The sequence below is a fragment of the Sus scrofa genome, chromosome 13, assembly GCF_054392235.1.
Source record: "Sus scrofa isolate SSC_HxYL_T2T_F1_AM1 chromosome 13, Sscrofa_HxYL_maternal_Yorkshire_Landrace_v2.0, whole genome shotgun sequence".
Lineage (NCBI taxonomy): Eukaryota > Metazoa > Chordata > Mammalia > Artiodactyla > Suidae > Sus > Sus scrofa.
In genome coordinates, this window is record NC_139395.1 from 50,087,093 (window position 1) to 50,113,662 (window position 26,570).

The following is a 26,570-nucleotide window of genomic DNA, read 5'->3' on the forward strand; positions in this document are numbered from 1 at the left end:
GCCAGGCTCCTGTCCTCACTCTGATGCTCATCTTGGGCAGGTATTTAGCTGCTAAGCCTTAGTTCCTCAACCCTCAAACAGAAATAATGTCAGCCCCTCAGAGTTGTTATAAGCATTAAATAAGGTATTTAAATCATTTGTCCTATGGCCTAGCAGAGTGGTTCTCAATGGGGGCAATTCTGTTTCCCAGGGGTCACTTGACAGTGTCCAGAGATATTTGGGGTTGTTACAAATGCGGGTGGCAGCTACTGGTATCTAGTGGGATCAAAAATGCTGCCAAACATCCTAGAATGCACAGGACAGCCCCCACAGCAAAAGTTAATCTGGCCCAAATTGTCAATAGTGCCGAGATTTAGAAACAATGGCTGAGCACATAATAAGCACTCGATACATATGAGTCATCAAATTATCTTTACTGTTATAACAGTAACCAATAAAGTTGTCATTTCTTTCCCTCAAGGATAACCAGGAACATAAATTAAAATGATGAGAGACAAAATATATTACTTACTCTACTTCTCGTAATGCTGGGTAAGAGATCTGTCATTCTGGAGACAGGAAGAACTTGGCCTTTGGATGATTCTGGGGAACCCAGTAACTTTGTGAAATAAATAACATAGCAGAGCACCAGCACTGCAGTAAAGAAAAGCTGAAAAAAGAAAATAATGGGTTTAAATTACATGGCTTTAATGCAGGCATAATTAAGATACGCCTATAAATTTCACCTCAAAGGCCAGTCAAGAAATAAAACTGTCTTAATTAACTGTACTTTCTGTTGAGCAACGCCTCAACCTCTGCAAAACAGCACTATTCACTAAGACCAGCTTAACTGCAGCATCTCTGGGGAAGGAGTCACAACATTTCACCTGACTGGGAGAAACAGGAGTCCTTCCAGGCAGACAGGCAGACAGACGGGCATCCTAGTGCCACCACCACAGCAATGTCAGATACGTTCTCAGAAGATTGTATTTGGCCAAAGGGACGGCTCTCCTGCCTAGGGGGCACACTGCAAGGATCCCTGTGTCCCAGCTTAGGGATCTGGCCATCACCTAGGGCTGGGGATTTGCCATGAACCCTGGAAACCTGTGGCATTATGATTTCAAAGCAGAACTAAACTTCTGGCTCTCCTCTCTGCTGGGTGCTCAGGCAGGGCAAGAGCTACTATGGGATGGGGAAGGAAGGGGTGATAAGAGCCCCACCCTCGCCCTCTTCCCACTGGGACAGACTGATGGCTTCAGGCCAGGAGCAGCAGCCTGGGGTTTTGTTTGCAGGCTGGGAGGAGTATCCAAAGAGCCCCCTCTCATAAGCTCCCTTCCCTCCTTCCCCCTAAGAACAGCAGTGCACACTAGCTCAAGAAGGAGTGGGACCTCCAGGCCCCACTTTCAGTATGGAAACACCAAGGCTGCTCCTGTGGTAAAGGCACAGAGCAAGGACTAAGAGGAGTCTGAGTGTAGAGGTGTAAGCTCCTCTGCTCTCCAAGCCTCTCCATGCCTGCACCCACCCTCCTCCTCTTTCATGCCTCAAGCCCTTTAAGACACAAACAGCACTGTGGTGCCATACCACCAGATGCCAACATCCTCTGCAATAAGCACCCTCTTCCAGCTCCCTTCCCTGCCTCTTTCCATCTTCCTGCTGACCAGAGCCTGGGGAATAGAAACAATCTCTTTACACAGAGTATCCTAACTACATGATCCCCCCCACCAAATCTTTTTTTTTTTTTTTTTTTTTGGTTTTTTTAGGGCTGTGCCTGCAGCATATGGAAGTTCCCAGGCCGGGGGTTGAGTCAGAGCTGTAGCTGCCAGCCTACACCACAGCCACAGCAATGCCAGATCTAAGCCATGTCTATGACCTACACCACAGCTCACGGCAACGCTGGATTTTAACCCACTGAGCAAGGCCTGGGATCAAAGCTGCATCCTTATGGATACTAGTTGAGTTCTTAATCTGCTGAGCCAGTATGGGACCCCGACTCCCTCCTTTCTTAATTGAGGAAAAATTTATATAACACTGACTTTTTAATCATTTTAAAGCATATAATGCAGTGGCTTTTGGTACATTTACAACGTTGTACAACCACCACCACTATCTAATTCCAGAACATTTTTCATCACTCCGAAAGGAAATTCTGGACACACTAAGCAGCCGTTCTTTATCCCCCCATCCCCTGGCAACCACTAATCTGCTTTCTGCCTCCATGGACTTGCCTATTTTGGACATTACATATTACTGGAATCATATAATAGGTGGCTGTTTGTGTCTGGCTTCTTTCACTTAGTACAATGTTTTCAAGGTTCATGCATGTTGTAGCATGTATCAGTATTTCGTCTTTATGGCTTAATAATATTCTATTGTATAGATATACCACATTTTGTTTATCCATTCATCAATTGGTGAATATCTGGGTTGTTTCCCCCTTTTGACTCTTGTGACTAGTGTTACTATGAAAACTCATGTTTTTGTTTGAAATTCAATTTTTGTTTGAAAACCAGCCTTCCACTCTTTTGAGTGTGTACCTAGGAGTGGAATTACTGGATCATACGGCGATTCTACATTTAACTTTTTGAGGAACTGCCAAATTGTTTTGCATTGTAGCTGCACCATATCATATTCCTACCAGCAATGTAAGAGTGTGCCAATTTCTCCATTTCTTCACCAACACTTGTTATTTTCTATCTTATTAATAATTACCATCCTAATGGGTGTAAAGTGGTATCTCATTACGGATTTGATTTACATTTGCCTAATGACTAATGATGTTGAGCATCTTTTCATGTACTTATTGGACATTTACTTGTGTATTTTCTTTGGAGAAATGGCTATTCAAGTCTTTGACCCACTCTTTGGATGGTTTGTCTCTTCACTGTTGTGAGAGTTCTTTATACATTCTAGAATGACTCTTTTATTTGCACTATGATGCCTTAGGGTGAAGGGGCACTAGAGGTGGGTTGGACAAAAGGAATTCCAGGGCCGTAGGCGGGGCTCACTGCTGATATAAGGTGCTGTTGGCTCTTAGATGTGTCCCCACAGATACTGACAGAGACTGTACCAGAGAAGACCTCTCAGAAGCCTTATGATAAGGATGCAAATAAACTCAGAACTGGCCTAGCTTACATATGATTTATGATGTATTCTGGGTGGGAGCTATGACAATCAGAAAGTCATATGTAAGTACCTTTTCCAAGAAGAATCAACCAATAACTATGCACATTCATGGCCCTCCTAGCCTATTAGGGAGAGTGCATCAAAAACAATGATGAGGAGTTCCCGTCGTGGCGCAGTGGTTAACGAATCCGACTAGGAACCATGAGGTTGCGGGTTCTTCGGTCCCTGCCCTTGCTCAGTGGGTTAACGATCCGGCGTTGCCATAAGCTGTGGTGTAGGTTGCAGATGCAGCTCGGATCCCGCGTTGCTGTGGCTCTGGCTTAGGCCGGTGGCTATAGCTCCGATTAGACCCTAGCCTGGGAACCTCCATATGCCGCGGGAGCGGCCCAAGAAATAGCTATAAAGACAAAAAAAAAAAAAAAAGTTAAACAAACAAGCAAAAACAATGATGAGGAGTTCCCGTTGTGGCTCATTGGAAACGAATCTGACTAGCATTCATGAGGACGCAGGTTTGATCCTTGGCCTTGCTCAGTGGGTTAAGGATCTGGCGTTACTGTAAGCTGTGGTATAGGTCACAGATGGTGCTCAGATCTTGTGTGGCTGTGGCTGTGGCTGTGGGTAGGCTGGCAGTTACAGCTCCAATTTGACTCCTAGCCTGGGAACCTCCACATGATGAATGCTGAGAACTGTAGTTCTAGATCTAATAAAATGTGGCAGGAGCTCCCTGGTGGCTCAGCCAGTTAAGCAGCCAGCATTGTCATTGCTGTGGTACAGGTTCCTTCTGGCCCAGGAACTTCTTTTTTTTTTTTTTTTTTTTTTTTTGTATTTTTGTCTTTTTTTGTTGTTGTTGTTGTTGCTCCCGCGGCATATGGAGGTTCCCAGGCTAGGGGTCTAATCGGAGCTGTAGCCACCGGCCTACGCCAGAGTCACAGCAACGCGGGATCCGAGCCGCGTCTGCAACCTACACCACAGCTCACGGCAACGCCGGATCGTTAACCCACTGAGCAAGAGCAGGGACCGAACCCGCAACCTCATGGTTCCTAGTCGGATTCGTTAACCACTGCGCCACGACGGGAACTCCCCTGGCCCAGGAACTTCTGTGTGCTAGGGGCACAGCCAAAAAAAAAAAGTGGCAAAAATAATCACACATAACTTATATAAGATATGCAATTGTTGCAAGCTACTTTTTAGGAAGAAATTATCATTTTCAAAATGGTTTAATGAAATATTTCTTTTCCCAAAATTCTGACCCTAAAAAAACAAAAATATGCCTAAGAAAAAGCTTAAGGTTAACTCTTATCATGTCCTTAAAATACGAAGTGGCTACTTTTGGGAAGCAATTCTCATTTTTAATATCTAAATCTTGCTCTTCTGTGTCTCACAGAAATATTTGCAATTTTTACCTAGGAAATGGGAAACAATTTTACATAAATCATTATTAAAAATTCTAACGTGTCTTAAAATACATTAAGAAAAATTACAAACTACTTTGTGCTATAAGATGGTCTGATAACTATCTGATTTTAGGTTTCATTTTTTAAAATTAGCACTTGTACTCTTGTTATGTTTTTAATAGAATCAGAAATATGAAGTAGGAGTTCCCGTCGTGGCGCAGTGGTTAACGAATCCGACTAGGAACCATGAGGTTGCGGGTTCGGTCCCTGCCCTTGCTCAGTGGGTTAACGATCCGGCGTTGCCGTGAGCTGTGGTGTAGGTTGCAGACGCGGCTCGGATCCCGCGTTGCTGTGGCTCTGGCGTAGGCCGGTGGCTACAGCTCCGATTGGACCCCTAGCCTGGGAACCTCCATATGCCGCAGGAGCGGCCCAAGAAATAGCAACAACAACAACAACAAAAGACAAAAGACAAAAAAAAAAAAAAAAAAAAAAAAAAAGAAATATGAAGTAGAACTAGAAAATGATGAGATGGAATTGAAGCCAAAACTGCTAAAACTGAAAATATACCTCCTATGACTTGATTCACGCCCTCTGAATTATGGGAGATTACAGTGTAAGTTTAAAGCAGGCTTGGCAGAGCTTCCTGTTATTCTGAAAACAACTGATTGAAACCCAGGGAAAATAACACATAGGCAATTTGATTCCCACCCCAGCCCCTTACTGCTTTTTCCCTCCTCCAAAAGACTGTCAGACAAAGATTAGTTTGATATGGGCTTGCCCATAGAATGTTTAAGGGAGTCTTTATGTTTGACAACGAAGCCAGGATGTGGCCCTCACCAGGTCCCCAGAGACAGGTCACCAGGTCCCCAGTGGTCTCAGTGTATCAGCAGAATAGACATGGCAGCCAGAGATGAAGCAGTGCCAAGACCATTTTTCTACAGCTTCCAGGCTTCTCCACATGCATGAATAGCGCAGGTGTAAATGGCATAATAACAGGAACAAGAAGTAAAAAACAGACAAAGAGGAGTTCCCGTCGTGGCGCAGTGGTTAACGAATCCGACTAGGAACCATGAGGTTGCGGGTTTGGTCCCTGCCCTTGCTCAGTGGGTTAACGATCCGGCGTTGCCGTGAGCTGTGGTGTAGGTTGCAGATGCAGCTTGGATCCCGCGTTGCTGTGGCTCTGGCGTAGGCCGGTGGCTACAGCTCAGATTCGACCCCTAGCCTGGGAACCTCCATATGCCGCAGGAGCGGCCCAAGAAATAGCAACAACAACAACAATGACAACAACAACAACAAAAAAAAAAGACAAAAGACAAAAACAAAACAAAACAAAACAAAAAAAACCAAAAAAAAACAGACAAAGAAACACAGATTACACAAAAGTTAAAAGCCATAACTCTTACCTGGGCCAAAGAGAAAATATACAGTCCCCAGTGAGGCAACCACAGCACGAGAAGAGCTGTCAGGATGCTCTTGAGGATTACTGACAGGCTCTCAGCAATCACCTGTAAACCCAAGGTAAAAGGTGTACTTTAAAAACATTATTAGGGAGCTCCTGCTATGGCTCAGCGGAAACAAATCTGACTAGCATTCATGAGGACACAGGTTCCATCCCTGGCCTTGCTCAGTGGGTTAAGGATCCGGTATTGCCATGAGCTGTGGTGTAGGCAGCAGCTACAGCTCTGATTTGACCCCTAGCCTGAGAACCTCTGTATGCTGCAGGTGTGGCCCTAAAAATAAATAAATAAAGACTTGTCTAGAGTTAAAAAAAAAATTATTAGGAGTTGGAGTTCCCGTCGTGGCGCAGTGGTTAACGAATCCGACTAGGAACCATGAGGTTGCGGGTTCGGTCCCTGCCCTTGCTCAGTGGGTTAACGATCCGGCGTTGCCGTGAGCTGTGGTGTAGGTTGCAGATGCGGCTCGGATCCCGCGTTGCTGTGGCTCTGGCGTAGGCCGGTGGCTACAGCTCCGATTGGACCCCTAGCCTGGGAACCTCCATATGCCGCGGGAGCGGCCCAAGAAATAGCAACAACAACAACAACAAAAAAGACAAAAAGACCAAAAAAAAAATTATTAGGAGTTCCCGTCGTGGCTCAGCAGAAACAAATCTGACTCGTATCCATGAGGACCCAGGTTCAATCCCTGGCCTCACTCAATGGGTTAAGGATCCGGCATTGCTGTGAGCTGTGGTGTAGGATAAAGACATGGCTTGGATCTGGTGTTGCCGTGAGCTGTGGTGTAGGTCACAGATGTGACTTGGATCCCCACTTGATGTGGCTGTGGTGCAGGCTAGCAGCTGTAGCTCTGATTCAACCCCTAGCCCGGGAACCTCCATATGCTGCAGGTACGGCCATAAAAAGACAAAAAAAAAAAAAAAAAAGGTGAAAAGTTAATATAGAGTTCCCTTATGGTGCAGCTTGGGCTGCTGCAGAGTTTGATCCCTGGCTTGGGAACTTCCACATGCCATGAGCATAGCCAAAAAAAAAGTATAATTAAAGAGTTAATTGAGACTTCTGATTCAAGAATGGAGTCTTGGGAGTTCCCATCGTGGCTCAGCGGTAATGAACCTGACTAGTACGCACAAAGATGAGGATTTGATTCCTGGGCTCACTCAGTGTGTTAAAGATCCGCCTTTTTTGTGAGCTGTGGTGTAGGCTTGTGGCAGCTGTAACTCCAATTTGACTCCTAGCCTAGGAACTTCAATATGCTGCAGATTTGGCCCTAAAAAGCCAAAAAAAAAAGAATGGCGTCTTACTGTATTACTAGGTTGAGTTACCATATTGAAAGGATCAAGAGATCTTAAGCTTTGCTTTATTTGTAATTAAATTTATTAGATTTTCTAGGATTATTTAGTATTCAGGAATTATTTTTAATTTTTTTTAATTTATTTATTTTTTGGCCATACCCTTGGCATGTGGAGGTTCTCAGGCCAGGGATAAAACCCGTCACCAGAGCAGCAACCCATACCATTGCAGTGACACCAGATCCTTAAACTGTTGGAGACACAAGATAACTCTATAGTATTCAGGAATGGTTTTTGTTAATTCAGGCACCAAAAATACTTGTTTTTTTTTTTTTTTTTTCCTAGGGCCACACCCGCAGCATATGGAAGTTCCAAGGCTAGGGGTCTAATCGGAGCTGTAGCTGCCGGCCTAAGCCACAGCCACTGCAACGTAGGATCTGAGCTGCATCTTCGACCTACACTACAGCTCATGGCAACGCCGGATCCTTGACCCACTGAGCGAGGCCAGGGATCGAACCCGCAACCTGACGGTTCCTAGTCAGATTCGTTAACCACTGAGTCACGACAGGAACTCCCATCAAAAATACTTTTAAAGGAAATGAGTTACATTACATTTACATATGTACATGTAGTTTAAAAGATTTGAAGATGGTTCATTAACTTAGTAAATAGTACCAAGTATTATCCAAAGGCCTCTTACAACTGATGCCTTGGGTTTACCAGATATATAATAAGAAAAATGAAATGTGAAACCTAAAATTTAATAACTAATAAGAGAATAAGGATGTATAACTTTCATATATTGGAAATTAAAATGTAAAGGCAAAAACAAAGATGAAAAGTTAGTATTAGTATACAACTAAATAGAAGCACTAGAAAAATCTGAAAAACATTTATAGTCCTCCTATATTCTTATTTAAACTAATAACCTCCCTAAGCTACCTGGAGGCTCAGTGGGTTAAGGGTCCAGCGTTATCACTGCTGTGGCTTCATCACTGCTGTGGCACAGGTTTGATCCTTGGCCCGGGAACTTCCATATGCCACAGATGTGGCCAAAAGGGAAAAAACCCAAAAAAACTAATAACTTCCCTATGAGCAAACCCATTCTTCACTAATAGTATAATAGAGGTAAACTTCAACCAAGTTCATCTGACAAATTCCAAGTTAATAAACTGAACAGATCATGTTACCTTTTTCCAAGTATCCTTTCAGATACAAATCTGAAAAGACCATTGTCTCCCACAAAAGCATTTTTTTAAAAAAACACTCTTTCTGGGAGTTCCTGTTTTGGCGCAGCAGAAACATATCCAAATCCGACTAGTAGCCATGAGGATGAGGGTTCGATCCCTGGCCTTGCTCAGTGGGTTAAGGATCTGGCGTTGCTGTGAGCTGTGGTGTAGGTCGTAGACATGGCTCAGATTCTGAGTTGCTGTGGCTGTGGTATAGGCTGGCAGCTGTAGCACCGATTCAACCCCTAGTCTGGGAATTTCCATGTGCTGCAGGTGTGGCCCTAAAAAGCAAAAATAAATAAACAAACAAAACAAAAAACAAAACCATACTCTTTCTCTTAGTCTTTGTGTTTCTCATTCACAGCAGAAGGCATACTGACCTTGAGCCTGACAAACATATGTGCTTGTGCCAAGACCCAGAGGGGCTCTCCCAGAAGTTCCACCACTGCTGAGAGACCAAACGCCGCCACTCCAGTTCCATAATGGGGGACAACATTAGGATCAGGCACTTCGAGCAACTGCAACCAGACCCAGCCCAGGAACAAGGACCAAAACACACCCAAAGGGACTCTAGAAAAGGGAAAAAAAATGTTTCATAATATGCTAAATATAAAAATTAAAATAAATATATATTAAAATAGTAACACTGGACAGAAAAGAAATACAGTCATAATAAAAATAGCTGCCACTTATTAAAGCACTTTCCACATGCCAGGCACTATGATTCACCCCCTTTATTTCACTGACTCCTCTCAATGATCCTTTGTCATTATCCCCATTTAAAAGACAAGGAGTTCCCGTTGTGGTGCAGTGGATATGAATCCAACCAGGAACCATGAGGTTGCAGGTTTGATCCCTGGCCTTGCTCAGTGGGTTAAGGATCCGGCGTTGCTGTGAGCTGTGGGGTAGGTTGCAGACACGGCTCAGATCCTGCATTGCTGTGGCTGTGGTGTAGGCCGGCAGCTAAGGCTTTGATTGGACTCCTAGCCTGGGAACTTCCATATGCTGTGGGCACAGCCCTAAAAAACAAACAAACAAAAAAACCCAAATAAATAAATTAATTAAATCAAATTAAATGATTTTTAAAAAGATGAGGAAACTAAGGCTAACAGCCATCGGGCAATTTGGCCAAGGTCATGCTGGTCAAGGGTGGAAACAGGACCCGATCCCGATCTACCTCCAAAGCTGCACCCCTATCCATTGCGTGACTCTGACTCGTGAGTAAAACTCCCAGAGAATGCCTGCTATTTGCACTCAGAATGACTGAAGGACAGTTTACAGGTGGTTCTTATACCTCAAATAACCGACTGTCCAGTGCACAGTATCCCTTTGTGTGTGACCAGAAAGCCCTTAAGCATGACTGGGAGGTTAACAGTCATTTTTCTAATAAAATAACACCTACCAGCCCTTAGGACAGTCATTTCCACGAGGTAATAAGGAGTTATGCAAGGGCAGGACTGGGAAACCATTTTAACTAGCAGCCCTCCTGGCAGGGATATAAGTGCAGAAAAGCTATTACAATTTTTAGCTGAGGTACTTGGTCTTCAAGAATATTCTAAAAGGCTCAGAAATGAAATCAATATAACAAAATTGAAGAACGATATAAAGAAAACCTTTAAAGGCTTTCAAAAATAATAAGTAGCTGCTAAAAGCACAGAAAACACCATAAGCACAAAAAGATTAGGACCAAAAAAGATGGTACAGGCCCAGTGGGGATGAAAACAGTAGAAACAACCTCCAAAGAGGGTGGAAATGGGGCTAGAAATTGGGCACAGAAACCCTTACCCGGAGCCTTCTCTCGGCCCTTGGCCACCCAGAGAGAAAACAGCCAAGAAGCTCCTTTATACACACACTCTCCCCTTCCTTCCAAGGGCTCAGAAGCTCACTTGCAAAACCCAAGCTGGAGACTATTCAGCTTTAGGCAAGCACTGCTATTTAACTTATCACCCTTATGACACCTGCCTCCGTGCAACTGTCTCTGGCCAAAGCACAACTCACGTTAACCACAAGAGATTGAGGGTCTGGCTCCAGTGCCGCTGGGTACCTCCACTCAGACATGCTCTGCGGAAAGCCTCTCTGGCCAGGAAGATGGTGGTCGAGTAAAGCAGTGTTAGCCTGCGAAGGAGAAGCAGAAATCACTACATCTAGTTTTTTCACAGAAACAACTTCTGGGATTTTGCCAGCAACCGGGAGGAGAAAAAGTCTTGGTCACAAATCACTGATGGTGATGGGGTGGGAGGGGATGGTTTCCTACAGGTGTCCCCTCCCCAACTAACATGATCCACACAATAAGAGTCAGGAATCAAACAAAAGAGTGTGTGCCCACAGAGTTATGCGTAGGACAGAAACTGCCATGGTGACAGCAGCTCCCCCCGCCCCCGCTCCCTGCTCAAGTCTGCAGCCTGTGTGGCCACAGGCAGAGGTGTGGCTCTAATACCAAGGAGGAAAAAGGACAAGATATGACCCCACACAGCAAGGAGGCCTCTTGGGAACCCTGAGAGTGGTTACCCAAAGGCCCCCGTGGAAGAAGCTGAGGCTCTGCTGTGTGGAGAATCTCAGTACAGGCAATGAGGCTGCAGGAACCCAGGTGGGCAAGGCTTGCTTGCGTTCCTGCTAGGTGGGCAGCACCCGGGTGGGCCCTCCTGAACCTTGGCAAAGAGTAGCTAGTTTCCCCTCCTCAGCAGGCAGTGGCCTAGAGGAAGCCAGAATGAGGATGGCCCAGGGCTAAGGTATCTGAGCTTGTCCAAGGACCATCCTGGCACCCAGTGCTTCTCTTCAAATGAGGAGATGATCATACCTTAAGCAGGTAATCAGGCCAGATAAGGGCTGTCAATGCAGGCATCTGCCCACCTGGGGGAGGCCAGCTAGAGAGAGGCCCAAACTGCTTTAAAGTCTGAGTGTCTAAAAGGACTTGGCCCTCTTCCTTCCTGCTTTTATAACAGTATTTCTTTACATGTAATCCCTACATCAAAATTACCTTGAAAAACTAGTCAAAAATTACCTTGAAAAACTGTAGATCCCTAGGCACCTCCTCAGCCCTACTCAGGGCAAAGCTCACCAGATGATTTCTTTGTCTATCAAAGTTGGAGAATCTGCACTAAGCTCCAAGAAAAGAGCCAAGAGCATACGCTCAGTAAATATTAGATGTGAAATGCTGTTGGGAACATACTGTCTTGTTTACCAGGACAGGAAGACACACCTGAGAGGCTGAGCTATACTGAGCTCTCACATCACTTCATATACTTTTGTGTCATTTGTGAAGACAGAATATGTGTGGGTGTCCCTGAACAGAGAGAAGGAGAGTAAAAGAAACAAACTGAGTCTAAAAAACAAAGCAAGTCAGCTTTCTAAAAGCCTCCAAGGAACTCAAGAAAAGGACTCAAGCCCTCACCCCACTAACACTTTCCAATTATAATATTCACCCAGGAGAGAGGGAAGGGGGCTGTTCCAGCCCTGCAATTATGAAGCACATCCTCACAATCTGCAGAATTCCTGCCTCCTCTGTTGTCAGCAGGACAAGAACACAGGATTATACCTGAGAGTTGGTGTTTGCAGTGAATTACTCCCACTCCTCTCCTGGGTTCTAAGAGCAGGCACACCAGAACGGCTGGTAGAGAAACGTGCACTTGGGGGTCACTAATGGAAAACACTCCATGGGTCCATTAAATGCAGCATCGCCTGCTCATCCCCCCATCCCAGCACGCTCCTCTTCAGCCCACTGCCGAAACACTCTGCTTCTGGTAAAGGTCTGTGCTTCTAAAATCTGAGGGTGACAGAGAGGTACAGAGTTTGAAGAAAACACAACTGGGGATGTGAGTTGCAGACAATGCCAGGGTACACCCCTTCTTACCTGACATTCACTACGCCAACGATTTCCTTGGATAGGAAGCGAAGAATAAATGCATTCAAGACAAAGGTGATCACTCGAAACAACACCTACAGAAAAAGAAGACAAATACATAAGGATAAACTATTTTGGGAAGGTTTACTTTGTTGAAAAGAACACAAGGTGGCTGCTCTTCTTTTTTTTTTTTTTTTTTTTTTTCTCTTTTCTGTCCTTTTAGGGCCACACTCGTGGCACATGGAGGTTCCCAGGCTAGGGGTCTAATCCGAGCTGTTGCCGCTGGCCTACGCTGCATCAACGCCAGATTTGAGCCACATCTGCGACCTACACCACAGCTCATGGCAACATTGGAAACTCATGGTAACATTGGATCCTTAACCCACTGAGCAAGGCCAGGGATCGAACCCACAAACTCATGGTTCCTAGTCGGATTCGTTTCCACTGCACCATGACGGGAACTCTGATTGCTCTTCTTAATGTAACGACATACAGCAGCTTTGCCAGAGAGATTCTCTCTAAAATGCTCAACCTGACAGCACTGGTTCTGAGATTCCATTCCTTACAGTCTTTTGGCACTCTTGAGCAATACTCAAAGAACCCAAGAAGGCACTTAGAGATTTCCCTAATTTACTGATGAGAAGACGGGGCCCCAGCAGATTCACTGAATTTCTTTGGTGCAAAGTCAGACACACCAGGAGTCAAAAAGGGAATTCTAGTTAGGGCCGGACACTGGCCCTCCCTCCAGCCTGTTTAGAAATAGTACACACTTGACAAGTGGGAACGTGAGGAACAGAACAGACTTACCAGGAATCACAAGGTCTAAATATCTAAGGATGCAACAATGACATTTAATCTCTTTGAACTTTGGTTTTCTCAATTAGAAAACAGAAAAGGGGAGTTCCCGTCGTGGCGCAGTGGTTAACGAATCCGACTAGGAACCATGAGGTTGACGGTTCAATCCCTGGCCTTGCTCAGTGGGTTAAGGATCCAGCGTTGCCGTGAGATGTGGTGTAGTTTGCAGACACGGCTCGGATCCCGAATTGCTGTGGCTCTGGTGTAGGCCAGTGGCTACAGCTCGGATTAGACCCCTAGCCTGGGAACCTCCACATGCCTCGCAGGAGCATCCCTAGAAAAGGCAAAAAGACAAAAAAAATAAAAAGAAAACAGAAAAGGCAGTGTTTATTTACTGAATATCTGCCACTTTCCAGAGAGGAGCTGAAACACCTTTTAAACAACAACTCCAATAATATAATATAAACTAGGGAGGAAAGGAAGACAGCAATCCAGCTATCCAAATAGCTATCCAACTAACGTCATTTGAAAAGGATGTATCCTGAGACTTTCAAGCCTGTTGATTCAAGAAAACCACCTGAGGAGAGTTCCCATTGTTGCTCATCGGAAACAAATCTGACTAGTATCCATGAGGACATAGGTTCGATCCCTGGCCTTAATTGGTGGGTTAAGGATCCGGAGTTGCCATGAGCTGTGATGTAGGTTGAAGACGTGGCTTGGATCCCGTATTGCTGTGGCTCTGGCATAGGCCGGTGGCTACACTTCCGATTCGACCCCTAGCCTGGGAACCTCCATATGCCTCGGGTTTGGGCCTTAAGAAAAAGAAAAAGAAAAGAAAGAAAACCACCCAAGCAAAGAAGTCTTCCCATGAGACAGACAAAAACAGGTTGCAATTAAATGAGGTTGCCAAATGGGGATAATGGCTGGGGAGCAACAAACCTCACTCACTAAATAACTCCCCCTCTGCAATCTGGCATCACCACAGCTGTAAATCACGGGCACTTCAGAGCAAATAACAAATCACTTCTGTGTCAAGCACTCTCAGAGTTGCACGTGAACAGCTGCCATCTGGAAGGTTCAATCAAAGGAGGCCAATCTCCAGAGAAAGGATGACCAAAAGGAGAGACTGAAGCCAGCACTGACCCTGAAGTGTCACAGAGCAGAAAGGTCTCCAAAGCCAAGGTATCACAATGTTAACATTTACAAAGTCAAAGGCAACCTTTTGCAAGTCTGTGGCCTCTCCTTAGAAATGCGCAGGCACATGCATACACACCAAATTCTGTATTCAATGTTAGAGATCAGAAACCAACATGCAGCTCTTCATGGAAAAAACACTCAGCTGAGAGTCTCAACTCACAGTTTAGCTGAACCCATCATCTTCTAATTTTTGTAAGCTCAGTTTTAATCCCAGTTAAGTGAGGCTACCTATCTCAAAGTTAATAACAAGGATCAAACAACATTTTAGAAGTAAAAGCACTTTTGAAAAATGCATACAAATGAAAGGCATTAATACTTTCACTATGGCTGACTTAGAGTTAATAAGAATAAGAGAGAATAAGCTCTCAAATTCTTGCAGAACACAATGTAACTGCAAAACTATGAAAAGTATCTGCATTGTAATTTTCTTTTTTTTTTTATGGCTGCACCCGCAGCATATGGACATTCCCTAGGCCAAGAATTGAACCCCAGACACAGATGCAACCTACGCTGCAACTGCCACATGGCTTGGCAACATTGGATCCTTTAATCCACTGTGCTGGGCAGGGATTGAACCTTCGCCTCTAGATTCTCAACCCACTGCACCACAGCAGGAACTCCTGCACTGTAATTTGAGAAAGCATACAAGACTGAATTAAAACACTCCAAGAGGAGCTCCTATTGTGGACGTAGCAGAAACGAATCTGAGTAGGAACCATGAGATGGCGGGTTCGATTCCTGGCCTCGCTCAGTGGGTTAAGGATCTGGTGTTGCCCTGAGCAGTGGTGTAGGTCACAGATGCGGCTCGGATCTGGCGTTGCTGTGGCTGTGGCACTGGCCGGCAGCTACAGCTCCAATTAGACCTCTAGCCTGAGAACCTCCACATGCCGTGAGTGTGGCCCTAAAAAAGACAAAAGACAAAACAACAACAACAAAACACTCCAAGAAATCTAAAGATTAGGCTATTTTTAAAAAACCACATACACATATTTATGTTAAATTTTTTTTGGGGGGGGGTGCAGCCCTGTGGCATATGGAGTTCCTGGGCCAGGGATCTGATCTGAGCCACAGTTACCACCTATGCTTCAGGTGCAACAATGCCAGATCCTTAACCGACTTTGCTGGGCCAGGGACTGAACCTGCTTACCGGCACGGATCCTACTGTGCCACAGCGGGAACTCCAGATTTATGTTAACATTAAAGTTATTGTCGGAGTTCCCATCGTGTTGCAGAGGAAACGAATCCGACTAGGAACTACGAGGTTTCGGGTTCTATCCCGGGCCTTGCTCAGTGGGTTAAGGATCTGGCATTGCCGTGAGCTGTGGTGTAGGTCACAGACGCAGCTCGACTCAGATCCTGAGTTGCTGTGGCTGTGGTGAAGGCTGGCAGCAACAGCTCCAATTCGACCCCTAGCCTGGGAACCTCCATATGCCTCAGGAGCAGCTCTAGAAAAGGCCAAAAAAAAAAAAAAAAGAAAGAAAAAAAAAAAAAGCAACTGATAAATGCAGAGGAAGCAAGTGAGACTCAGTGCCAAGTGATTTCCCCACAAAGAAAGCAAATGACCCAGCATGACCTATGGGTAAGGCCACCTGCCTCCTAGTCTAGGGTGTTTTCTGCTGTGACTTATTTTTTTCTTATGAAGCCAATCTTAATAGTAAGATATCGTCAAAAGTTTAACAATCAACATTGTGAATAAAGCACTGAATTCAAACAATTATTTATGTCATGAAATAGAAAAAACCACAACTAGGTAACTTAGGGTTCACCTAATTTAGGGTTAGATGAATAGCTAATGTTAAGTACATATCTTGTGCAAGGAATTCTTTAACATGGCTTACATAGATTGTCTTATTTCATCCTTACAATGACCACTTAAAAAATTCCTACTACCATAATAAAAATAGGTAACATTTATTAAGTACTTATAATGTGCCAGGCACTTATGTATTTCATCTAATCTAATGACATTATGAGGTTGCATTACCGTTCTCATTTAAGATGAGGAATCTGATGATTGCAGAAGTCAAGAGATTTTCCCCAAGGGCAAGCATCTAATGACAAGGCCCAAACTTGAGTCCCAGTCTGCCTGGTTCTTTCTCCAAACCTCTATGTGAAATGCTGCCTAAGGGAGAGGATGGATTCAGGACCTTTGTGAAGAAAGGCTGAATGGCTCAAGAATGAGACAGAGGGGAGTTCCCATCGTGGCGCATTCGTTAACAAATCTGACTAGGAACCATGAGGTTGCGGGTTCGATCCCTGGCCTTGCTCAATGGCTTAAGGATCTGGCGTCGCCTGTGAGCTATGGTGTAGGTCGCAGATGTGGCTCGGATCCCGCATTGCTGTGGCTCTGGCGTAGACTGGCAGCTACAGCTCTGATTTGACCCCTAGCCTGGGAACCTCCATATGCCGTCGGGAGCGGCCCAAGAAATAGCAAAAAGACAAGAAAAAAAAAAAAAAAAGAACGAGACAGAGAAATTGCACCTTAGTTTGATTCAGAATAACCTAGTCTTAGGGTTAAAAGAATTTCTATGATACCATTTGGACTACCTGGCATGTACCATATCTAACAGATGATGAAAATTAGGGCTGAGGGGAAGTGACTTGGCCAAGGTCACATTGCCAGAAGGAAGATGCAGCCAACATGTACTAAGTGCCTGAGCATACTACTGTGTCAAATGCAATTATCCAAATAACCCCAACCCAGCCTCACAGCAACTTTATGAGCTAGATAATATTATTACCCCCGTTTTCTGAGGGAGGAGCTGAGGCTTAGCAGGTGAAGTCGCTTGTTCTGGGCCATGCAACAATCACTGAGGCAGAACCAAGATTCCAATTCGGGCCTGTTTGAGCCGAGGTCCCTGTTCTTAGCTACATCATATTGTCTCTCAGAACTCAGTGGGATTCAGAGAGTTTGAAAAAGTGTTCAGGGTAAGTGTGGGACATGGAGAAAATAAACCCATTGCCTTAAAAAATATCAGATTCTAGAACACCCCTGCCACCTAATCTAACCCTCCCCCATTCCCATTATATGGGAAACATAATGCTCAAAAGTAAAGTGGCTTGTTTAGAGTCTCCCAGCCAGGATTCTGAACCCAGGCTCCCAGTTCTGGGCCCAGGTGTGCCCTCTCTGCAGTAGCGGCCACCGCCTCCCGCCGAACCCCTCTGTAGTAGCGGAGAGGTTGTCGGGGCTGAATCTGCCCCGGCGTGGGCTCTCAAGAGCCGGAGGGCCGCCTCCCTGAATCGCGGCTGCGGGAAGGGCTGGGGCCGGCCAGGCGGAGTACCTGCAGGAGCAGACCGGAGGAGGCCAGACGGGCCGCCTGGCCCAGGACCTCCCGGCTGCTCATAGCCTCCGCGCTGGGGCTCAGTCACCAGGAAACGCCGCCGCCAGCGGGCTTGGTCGCTAGAAGATAGCGACACGGAGAAGTTCGCTCGCTGATTGGTGGTTTGGGTACAGCGGGGGCGGGACACGGGAAGTTTTGGCCCTTTAAGTGGGCGGGTTCCGAAGCGTCAGTGCAGTTGCGCCGTATCGCTTCTGGTGCTTGCGCTAACGGGTGGTTTTTGTCCCTGTACCTCCCTGTGCCAAGATAAGTGAAATACTGTGACCATACTAAGAAATGCTGCTAAAATAGCCAAAGCCCCTTCCCTGAGGCTCCCAGCCCACCAAGAAAACACTGACTTCCCTGACTGTACCAAAGCAGCGAACTGTTCACTGGCATCCATAATGAGATTCTTGCTGGTTGGCCTTTGTTTATAAAATTGCACCCACAGCCCCCTGAATCAGACTAGACAGGATTATTGCAATTTTACAACGAAAGAACTGAGGATCATAAAGTAAATACAGCATTTTCGCATGTGTGGTTTTGTGTAATTCTTTCTGAAGTGCTGAAAATTGGGTCCTGTTGTCAGAGATGGATAAGGTGAGACTTGGAGATGTGACCTGTTCATATATACACATCTTGTACCTAGGTGGAGGAGAGCCCAGGCCCCTGATCCTAAATTTGCCTCTCTTGCCTGCATGCTACCAATTGTGATGACAAAGCAGAAGAATGATAGGAAAGTGCTTCAAAAAAAGCACCCAACACAATCAGCTGTTGGTCTATGTTCCTATCATCTGCTCTGCAGTCCATAGGAAGCCCCATCTATCTCTTTTAGGCCTTGGGTGATTTGACCCCAACCTACCTTCTCAACCACCTTTCATGCTCTCACTGCCCTTTTACAACACATTCTAGGCTCTAGCCATTTAGAGCCCTTATGGTTCCTCAAATAGACCCTAATTCGCCTTGCTCTGCTGCCATCTATACCCACTGTGCCTTCCCCTGAGGGCACTGTCTACACTCCCAGGCCCCAGTGTCCTGACTTTTGTGAGTACAGTAGCATCTGTTATGGATTGAATGTTTGTGTCCTCTCCAAATTCATATGTTGAAGCCCTATTTACTACCAATGTGTTAGTAATTGGAGGTGGGGCCTTTGGGAGATAATTAGGTTATAAGAGTGGAGCCTTAATGAATGGGATTAGTGACCTTGTAAGAAGCGATGAGAGAGATGAAATCTCTCCCTTCCATGTAAAGATACAACAAGAAGGCAGCTATCTGCAAACCAGGAAGAGGGCTCTCACCAAGACCCAAATCAGTCAGCACTTTATCTTGGACCTCCCAGCCTTCAGAACTGCAGGAAAAAAATTCCTGTTGTTTCAGCCTCCTAGTCTATGGTATTCTATTACAGCAGCCTAAGCAAACTAAGACAGCACCTGTAAAGCACTTTGTAACCCTTTATAGCCCTTGGCATAGTCTGCTTCGCAGTGAAGAGACTAAACTATGTTTCTGTCTAAACAGTCCATGAGCTCTAAGAAGGCAGGAATGAAACCCACTTGGCTTTGTCATCTGTAGCAGTGGCAGAGAAAGTTCCTAGGACTCCAGTAAATGCTTCCTGACCTGTTACTGCTGCTACTGCTGCTGCTGGAAACTGACTCTGGAGCTTAAGGCCTATGCACTCTCCCAGCCCCATCTTGCCAGATCAATCAAACTCTGTCTTATGGCGGAGGCTCAAAATGTAAGCTCTTGACTGTCAGGCAGACTTGGCCCTGAATCTTCATTCTGTTGCTCACTAACCAGGTGACCTCAATATGCTCAGCCATTAAATAGGGGATATTATCTGTCCTGTGACAGCAATTGTAAGGATTAAAGAAGACAAAAGTCTGTTCCTTCAGAAGCTTAAATCCTAATGGAAGAGAGACTGGGAAAAAAAAAAAACTAATAGACAATAAAATTTCACAGTGATAAGTGCTATGAAAGAATGAAACCAGATAAGGTAATAGAAGCTCATAAAGGAGGAGGGAGGGGTACTGTTTTGGAAGGCATCCACCTGGGAGAGGAATGTACTTGGAGAAGAGAGCAAAATGCTGGAGGGCTGAGGTATTTGGCCTATGGCTGAGCTGCCTAAGGTCTTGACCTGGGCTGCTTACCTACCACCACAGACCTAGGGCTGGCAGGTGAGGTAGGCTCTGGCTGCCTGTATGCCCAGCCAAGCAGCTGCCTCCTCCATAGCTCCTCCTTGGAGCACAACCAGCCAAGAGCTCTAAATGTCAACACACTCTGACCCTAGGCATCCAGGTAGGCTGTTCTGGGAGGGACTAGAGGATCGTTGCACTAGGAGCAAAGAAGCCAATGGAGAAACGCTCCAAGCTAAGCTCAAAGTGCAAAATCTCCCAGTGATCCATGGTACAGGCCCCAAGGGGCTCCTAGGCAGGGAGTCAGAGGGCTTTTTCTGTTTTTTTTCTGTTTTTTTTTTTTTTTTTTTTTTTTTTTTTTGGTGCATGGGGGCTGGGGGTGTTGCTTGCTTGCTTTCTTTCTTTCTTTGCCTTTTTTTTTTTTTTTTCTGCTTTTTAGGGCCACCTGTGGCATATGGAAGTTACCAGGCTAGGGGCCGAATCACAGCTGCAGCTGAAATCTACGCCACAGTCACAACAATACTGGATCCGAGCCGTGTCTGTAACCTACACCACAGCTCATGGCAACACCAGACCCTTAACCCACTGAATGAGGCTAGGGATTGAACCTGAATCCTCATGGGTACTAGTTGGGTTCGTTACCACTGAGCCATAGCAGGAACTCCTGTGGTTTTTTTTGACACACCCATAACAGGAAGCAGTTCCTGGTCCAGGGATCGAATATCCCATAGCAGTGACCAGAGACACAGCGGTGACAATGCTAGATCCTTAACCCACTAGGGAACTCTTTTTTTCTCTCATTGTGGAGGGTAGGATTTAGCAAAGTGAGACTGAGCAGACACTTTGTACCGAGAGTCTTGCTGGGTGCAGAGGTGGTTAAGAAAGAACTGTGATGAGAGTCAACAAGCATCAACCACTGACTCCATGTCAGGCACTCATGTGAATGCCGTTCATGCCCGTACTAAGCCCTTTTTCGTCTCAACAATTCATAAGGTTGGTATTACAAGTGAGGAGACTGGGGCATGGAGATGTTAAGTCACTGCACTGAGGCATATGGAAGTTCCCAGGCTAGGGGTTGAATCAGATCTACTGTTGCTGGCCTACACCACGGCCACAGCAACTCAGGATCCAAGCCACATCTGCAACCTACACCACACCTCACGGCAATGCCAGATCGCTGACCCACTGAGAAAGGCTATGGATCGAACCTGCATCCTGATGAATACTAGTCAGATTTGTTTCTACTGCACCACTATGGGAACTCCCTGCTGCCTGTTTTATACCACCTGTAAGCTAAGGATAATTTTTATAATTTTAAATGGTTGGGGGAAAAAAATCAAAAGATTATTTCATGGCACATGAAAATTATAAGATGTTCAAATTTCAGTGCCCACAAATAAAGGGTTTTTTCAATTAGAAAATTGGAATATACTGTACATATTGCTTTGGTTTTTTTTTTTTTTTTTTTTTTTTGTCTTTTTGTCTTTTGTTGTTGTTGTCGTCGTTGCTATTTCTTGGGCCGCTCCCGCGGCATATGGAGGTTCCCAGGCTAGGGGTTGAATCGGAGCCGTAGCCACCGGCCTACGCCAGAGGCACAGCAACGCGGGATCCGAGCCGTGTCTGCAACCTACACCACAGCTCACGGCAACGCTGGATCGTCAACCCACTGAGCAAGGGCAGGGACCGAACCCGCAACCTCATGGTTCCTAGTCGGATTCGTTAACCACTGCGCCACGACGGGAACTCCTGGGTTTTTTTTTTCCTATTGTATTTTCACATTTTTTAAAATTTTAGTTTTAATTATTTATTTATTTATTTTTGTCTTTTTGCCTTTTCTAGGGCCACTCCCTCGGCATATGGAGTTGCCAGGCTAGGGGTCTAATCAGAGGTGTAGCCACCGGCCTATGCCACAGCCACAGCAACGTGGGATCCTCGCTGAGTCTGCGACCTACACCACAGCTCACGGCAACACTGGATCCTTAATCCACTGAGTGAGGCCAGGGATCGAACCTGCAACCTCATGGTTCCTAGTCAGATTCTTTAACCACTGAGCCACAATGGGAACTCCTTCACATTTCTTTTAAATTGAGGTATGGTTGATGAACAACATTGTATGTTTCAGATGTACAACATGATTCACGATTTTTAAAGGTTATATTCCACTTACAATTATTGAAAATATTGGCTCTATCCCCTATGTTTTCCAATGTCCTTGTAGCTTATTTATTTTATACATAGTAGTTTGTACCTCTTAGTCCCCAGTCTTATGTTGCCCCTCCCCACAAATAAAGTTTTATGGGGACACAGTCATATCCACCCATTTGTTTACTTACTGTCTACATCTACCATCTTACTACAACAGCAGAGTAATTTGGCCTGAAAAACTAAACATTTTTACTATCTGGCCTTTTAAAGAAAAAGTTTGCCATGTTCCCTGGTGGCCTAGCTGTTAAGGATCCAGCACTGTCACTGCTGTGGTGCAAGTTCATTCCCTGGCCCGGGAACTTCCACATGCTGCAGGCACAGCAAAATTAATAAATAAATAAATTTTATTTTTTAAAAAAGTAAAAGGATAGGAAATGTTTACCAATCTTGGAGATCACCATTGAGCCCCAGTGCCTGATATGAAGTAGACATTTCAACACTGAAAGAACAAATCATACATAAATGAATTTTTTAATTCATTGAAAATTTTTTTAAACTTTGAAGAGGTTTATGAGCCCATGGCAAGATATGTAATGTTTAATGATGATAATAATGATAAGAAGAGTTCATGGAGTTCCCATTGATGGTTCAGTGGGTTAAGAACCTGACAGTGTCCATGAGGATACGGGTTTGATCCCTGGCCTCCCTCAGTGGGCTAAGGATCTGGTGTTTCTGCCATTTGTGGCATAGGTCACAGATGTGGCTCAGATCCAGTGTTGCTGTGGCTGTGGCTGTGGTGTAGACTTCCGCAGCAGCTCCAATTCGACCCCTAGCCCAGGAATTTCCATATGCCACAGGTGTGGCCTTCCAAAAAAAAAAAAAAAAAAAGGAGAATAAGAAGAGGAAGAAGAAAAATTCTTTCCTGAGGGTCTCCTGGTTCGAAGAGCATATGACCCCAGAGAACACTAGACTATAGTGGTCACTGAAGAAGCTGTTTCCCCAGACTTCCTCCCACCTCCTCTCCATGCCAGGTAACCTCTGTGCCAGGGAAAGCTGACCCAAGCTGGCTATTTTATTACAAAGCTGGAAGGAGTGCCAGAGCTGACGCCAAGCTCTTTAGACTTCTGGGACATGGGGGCAGGGAGGGAGGCACCTGGCGGGGGGGGGGGGGGGGCGCAAGGTAGAAAGGGTGACAAGCGTTGCCTTGGACCTCAGCTGGGTGGAGACAGGAGAGCTGGGCATGGTCCCATACACCAGCCACTAGCCCTGCCCTGTGAGGCTTCCCGGGCTGCAGAGGACCTCCACCAGGTCCCCCACTGCAAGAGAACCTCAAGGCTCTCAGGGTTCCTGGGTGTGAGAATGCAGCTCTGCTACTGACAGCCCACATTCGCTGAGCCCGTATAGGCTCTGCTCTGGACGCTTCACTTTCATGATCCCATAGCAACCCCACAAGGTAGACACTATTATTACCCCAATTATAACGACCAAGAGACTGAGGCTCAGTGGAGTTACAAGACTTGCCTAGGGCTAGTAATTGGAGATGTCAGAATTGGCACTGGGCAGTGTGGCTCTCAGACCCTTACAACCAGGACTAAACCAGAGTTAATGCTGATTTAACCTCAGAAGTTCTGATTCAGGAAGGCTGGCAAGGGCCTAACAATATGCGTTAACCTCTACCCTGGGTGGCTCTAATACAGTGGACCACGCTCTGAGAAGCATAGCTTGAGGGCAGATCTTCAGGCACCTTGGAAAATCTGCCTCCTTCGGTGGGCTGCAAAAATCTGTCCACTCAAATAAACAAATCAAGTCCTGAGCTCTGTCCTCAGGCCCATCCAGACCCCAAGAGATCTTGCTCTCAGGTTTGGACAATTGGTCAGTGGTCAGGGCAGCAGGGACTCAAGGAAGTGCCTGTGTGAGGGCTTTGGGGAAATTTTGTGACAGAAAGGGTATACAGTGCAACCGTTGGGTCCCAGAGTTTGCCCAGGGGTGAGGCATGAGCAGCCACAGAGCCCCGGCTTTGCTGGCTCCTCCAGGCTTTGATTTGTGCAGAGATAAGAGAGTAATCTATAGTGTGCATTTATCAGCCTGGTTCATTTCAACACAACGTCTATTCCAGAGGCATCACCCTGTCCTGGGCATCAGAAGGGAGCATGAGAGTGAACAAGCCACAATCACAGGGCTCTTAGAGTCCAGGGTATCTCTCAGAGAGAACATGAGAGGCAGGCAAGCTGAGGTGGGAAAAACAGGCAAGGGAATCTCAGGGTGGGGGTTGGAGCGCTCAGGCTGGGGCATCCGGGGAGCTTTCCTGCACGGGCTGTTTTTGAGTTGCATCTCGAAGGGTGAGAGGGCTTCATCAGATGAGGCACAAGCAGGCAGAAGAGAACACAGAGGAGGAAACTTGCTGAGCCCATTGGTGGACCCAGGATTTGGCCTTGACTGCCCTAGAATGCAGGAGTTCTTCCCCCATGGGTCTGTGGCCAGGGCTGGGCTGGTGTCCCTGAGAAGAACAGCAAGTTCATGGGCGTGGACGTGCATGTGTGAATGAATACAAATTCAGGAACCTGTGTTCCCAGGCATGGGGTCAGGGCAGGCCAGTGTGTATCTGTATGCATGTGAAGTCTATTTGCCAGGATCTGCCTTCAGACACACAAAGTCTGTAAGTGTAAGCATAAATATAAGATCCATATGTGGTGCATGCAGTGCATGATTGTGTAGAGACATGAAGGTGTGTGTGCAGGAAGATACACACATATGTGTGCGGCCTCAGGGGTCAGGTTTTGGACTTTCTGATTCTGGGTCCATGGATGCCATAAATGTAATAATGCTTAATATTGTAGAGTCATCCTTCAGCTTAATTAATCCTCACATCAATCTTACAAGGTGGGCTGATAATAGTTATATAACAATCTTCTGAGTTATTATTTCCATTTTGCAAATGAAGAAACCAAGACTTAGAAAAGTAAAGTGACTTGCCCAGGTTTACTCAGCCAAAAGGTAGCAGAGCTGATATTGAACCTGGACTTTCAGATCTCAAAGGCCCCCCCTTTACCATCTCCTGCAAGCTGCTTCTCGGCAATTCACAAAGCTCCCAGGGAAGAAATGCCCCTGGCCTGGACCTGACATAGGCACCCAGGGCTTCTCACATGTTAGGTAGGAACAGACTGACCCTGGGGCCTGGCAATTGGGACTCAGGGTTACACATGTAGAAAGGTCACACAGAGGTGAAATGGGCAGTCTTCGTTCATCCAAAACCCCAAAGAACTTGGGCCATAGCCAGTGGAGGCCCCTGGCTTGAGCACATGTTGTGTTTCCTGCCCTTTAGAACAACAGCCCAGCATGGAGAGCTGCCCCAGTTGCTTTCCTGGGCCAGTTTCTTGAAGGCTACTTGCAAACATCTGCCCCTGAAAAAGGCTGGGATTGAGCTTGGGGACCATCGTGGTGTCAGGAACCAGAGCAGGCCCTTCCTGGCCCTGACAGCTTGTTAGTATCAACTTGCAGCAGCATCAACTTGCATTCCTGTTTTTTGTCGTTGCTGTTGTTGTTGTTGTTGTTTTGCTTTTTAGGGCCGCACCCGCGGCATATGGAGGTTCCCAGGCTAGGGGTCTAATCGGAGCTACAGCTGCCAGCCTACGCCACAGCCACAGCATGCAGGATCTGAGCTGTGTCTGCGACCTACACCACAGCTCATGGCAATGCCGGGATCCTTAACCCACTGAGTGAGACCAGGGATCGAACCCGCAACCTCGTGGTTCCTAGTTGGATTAGTTTCCCCTGCACCACGACGGAAACTCCATGCCTTTCTTTTTGCATTGAGGATGCAAGTGCCATGTCAAGACCAAATTAGACAATGACAATTTTTTAAAAATACTGGTCACACAGAATCATTTCCCTCACCATTTGGAGATAGACTGATATAAATTCAAATGCCTTTTATTTTTTTATGTTAATAATGACAAATTAAAATTTTAATTCACTTCATATTTTAATTATTAAAATAAAATATTAATTGTAAAATATACAACATAAAATTTACCATCTTAATTAACCATTTTAATTGTACCGCTCAGTACCTTCAAGTACCAAATGCCATTTAGGCAAGCTACTTCATTTCTCTGAGCCTCTGCTTCCTCATCTGTAAAATGGGAATAATAATAAAATCTGCAGCATATGGAAGTTCCTAGGCTGGGGGTCCAGTCAGAGCTGCAGCTGCTGACCTATGCCACAGCCACAGCAATCCAGATCTGAGCCACGTCTGTGACCTACACCACAGTTCACAGCAATGCTGGATCCTTAACCCACTGAGCGAGGCCAGGGAGCAAACCTACATCCTCATGGATACTAGCTGGATTTGTTTCCACTTCGCCACAACAAGAACTTCTTAAATGTTTAAAACAATTTTTTTTTCATAATTCTTTTCTTTTTTCTTTTTAGGACTGCACCTGAAGCATATGGAAGTTCCCAGACTAGGGGTTGAATCAGAGCTACAGCTGCCAGCCTACTTGACAGCCACAGCAATGCCAAATCTGAGCCATGTCTACAACCTACACTGCAGCTCACGGCAACACCAGATCCTTAACCCAGTGAGTGGGGCTAGGGATACTAGTCCTCATGGCTACTAGTTGGGTTCTTAACCTGCTGAGCTACAATGGGAACTCTGATTTTCATAATTCAATATCAT

The 26,570-nt window shown here is 45.7% G+C and overlaps 1 protein-coding gene across 34 annotated transcripts in view; it reads right to left on the reverse strand.

Annotated features, from left to right (window-relative positions):
• The window catches only part of RFT1 (RFT1 homolog), a 60,781-nt gene extending 43,100 nt beyond the window's left edge, over positions 1-17,681 (reverse strand). For 20 of the 34 annotated variants that reach the window (XR_014823237.1, XR_014823239.1, XR_002337566.2 and 17 more), the window contains exons 1-6: positions 17,583-17,681; positions 12,319-12,404; positions 10,467-10,583; positions 8,849-9,038; positions 5,900-6,001; positions 512-649 (exon numbers count right to left, since the gene is read on the reverse strand). Coding sequence is in view for 3 of the 34 variants with exons in the window: in XM_021068956.2 (XP_020924615.2) it covers positions 512-649; positions 5,900-6,001; positions 8,849-9,038; positions 10,467-10,583; positions 12,319-12,404; positions 17,583-17,645 (696 nt within the window). In the remaining 31 variants the exon portion in view is untranslated. Of the gene's footprint in view, positions 1-511; positions 3,986-5,748; positions 6,002-8,848; positions 9,039-10,466; positions 10,584-12,003; positions 12,232-12,318; positions 12,405-17,582 lie in introns of all 34 variants that reach the window. The other 14 variants (XR_014823242.1, XR_014823243.1, XR_014823229.1 and 11 more) reach the window with 2 other exon arrangements.
• Between the last annotated feature and the right edge of the window lie 8,889 nt (positions 17,682-26,570).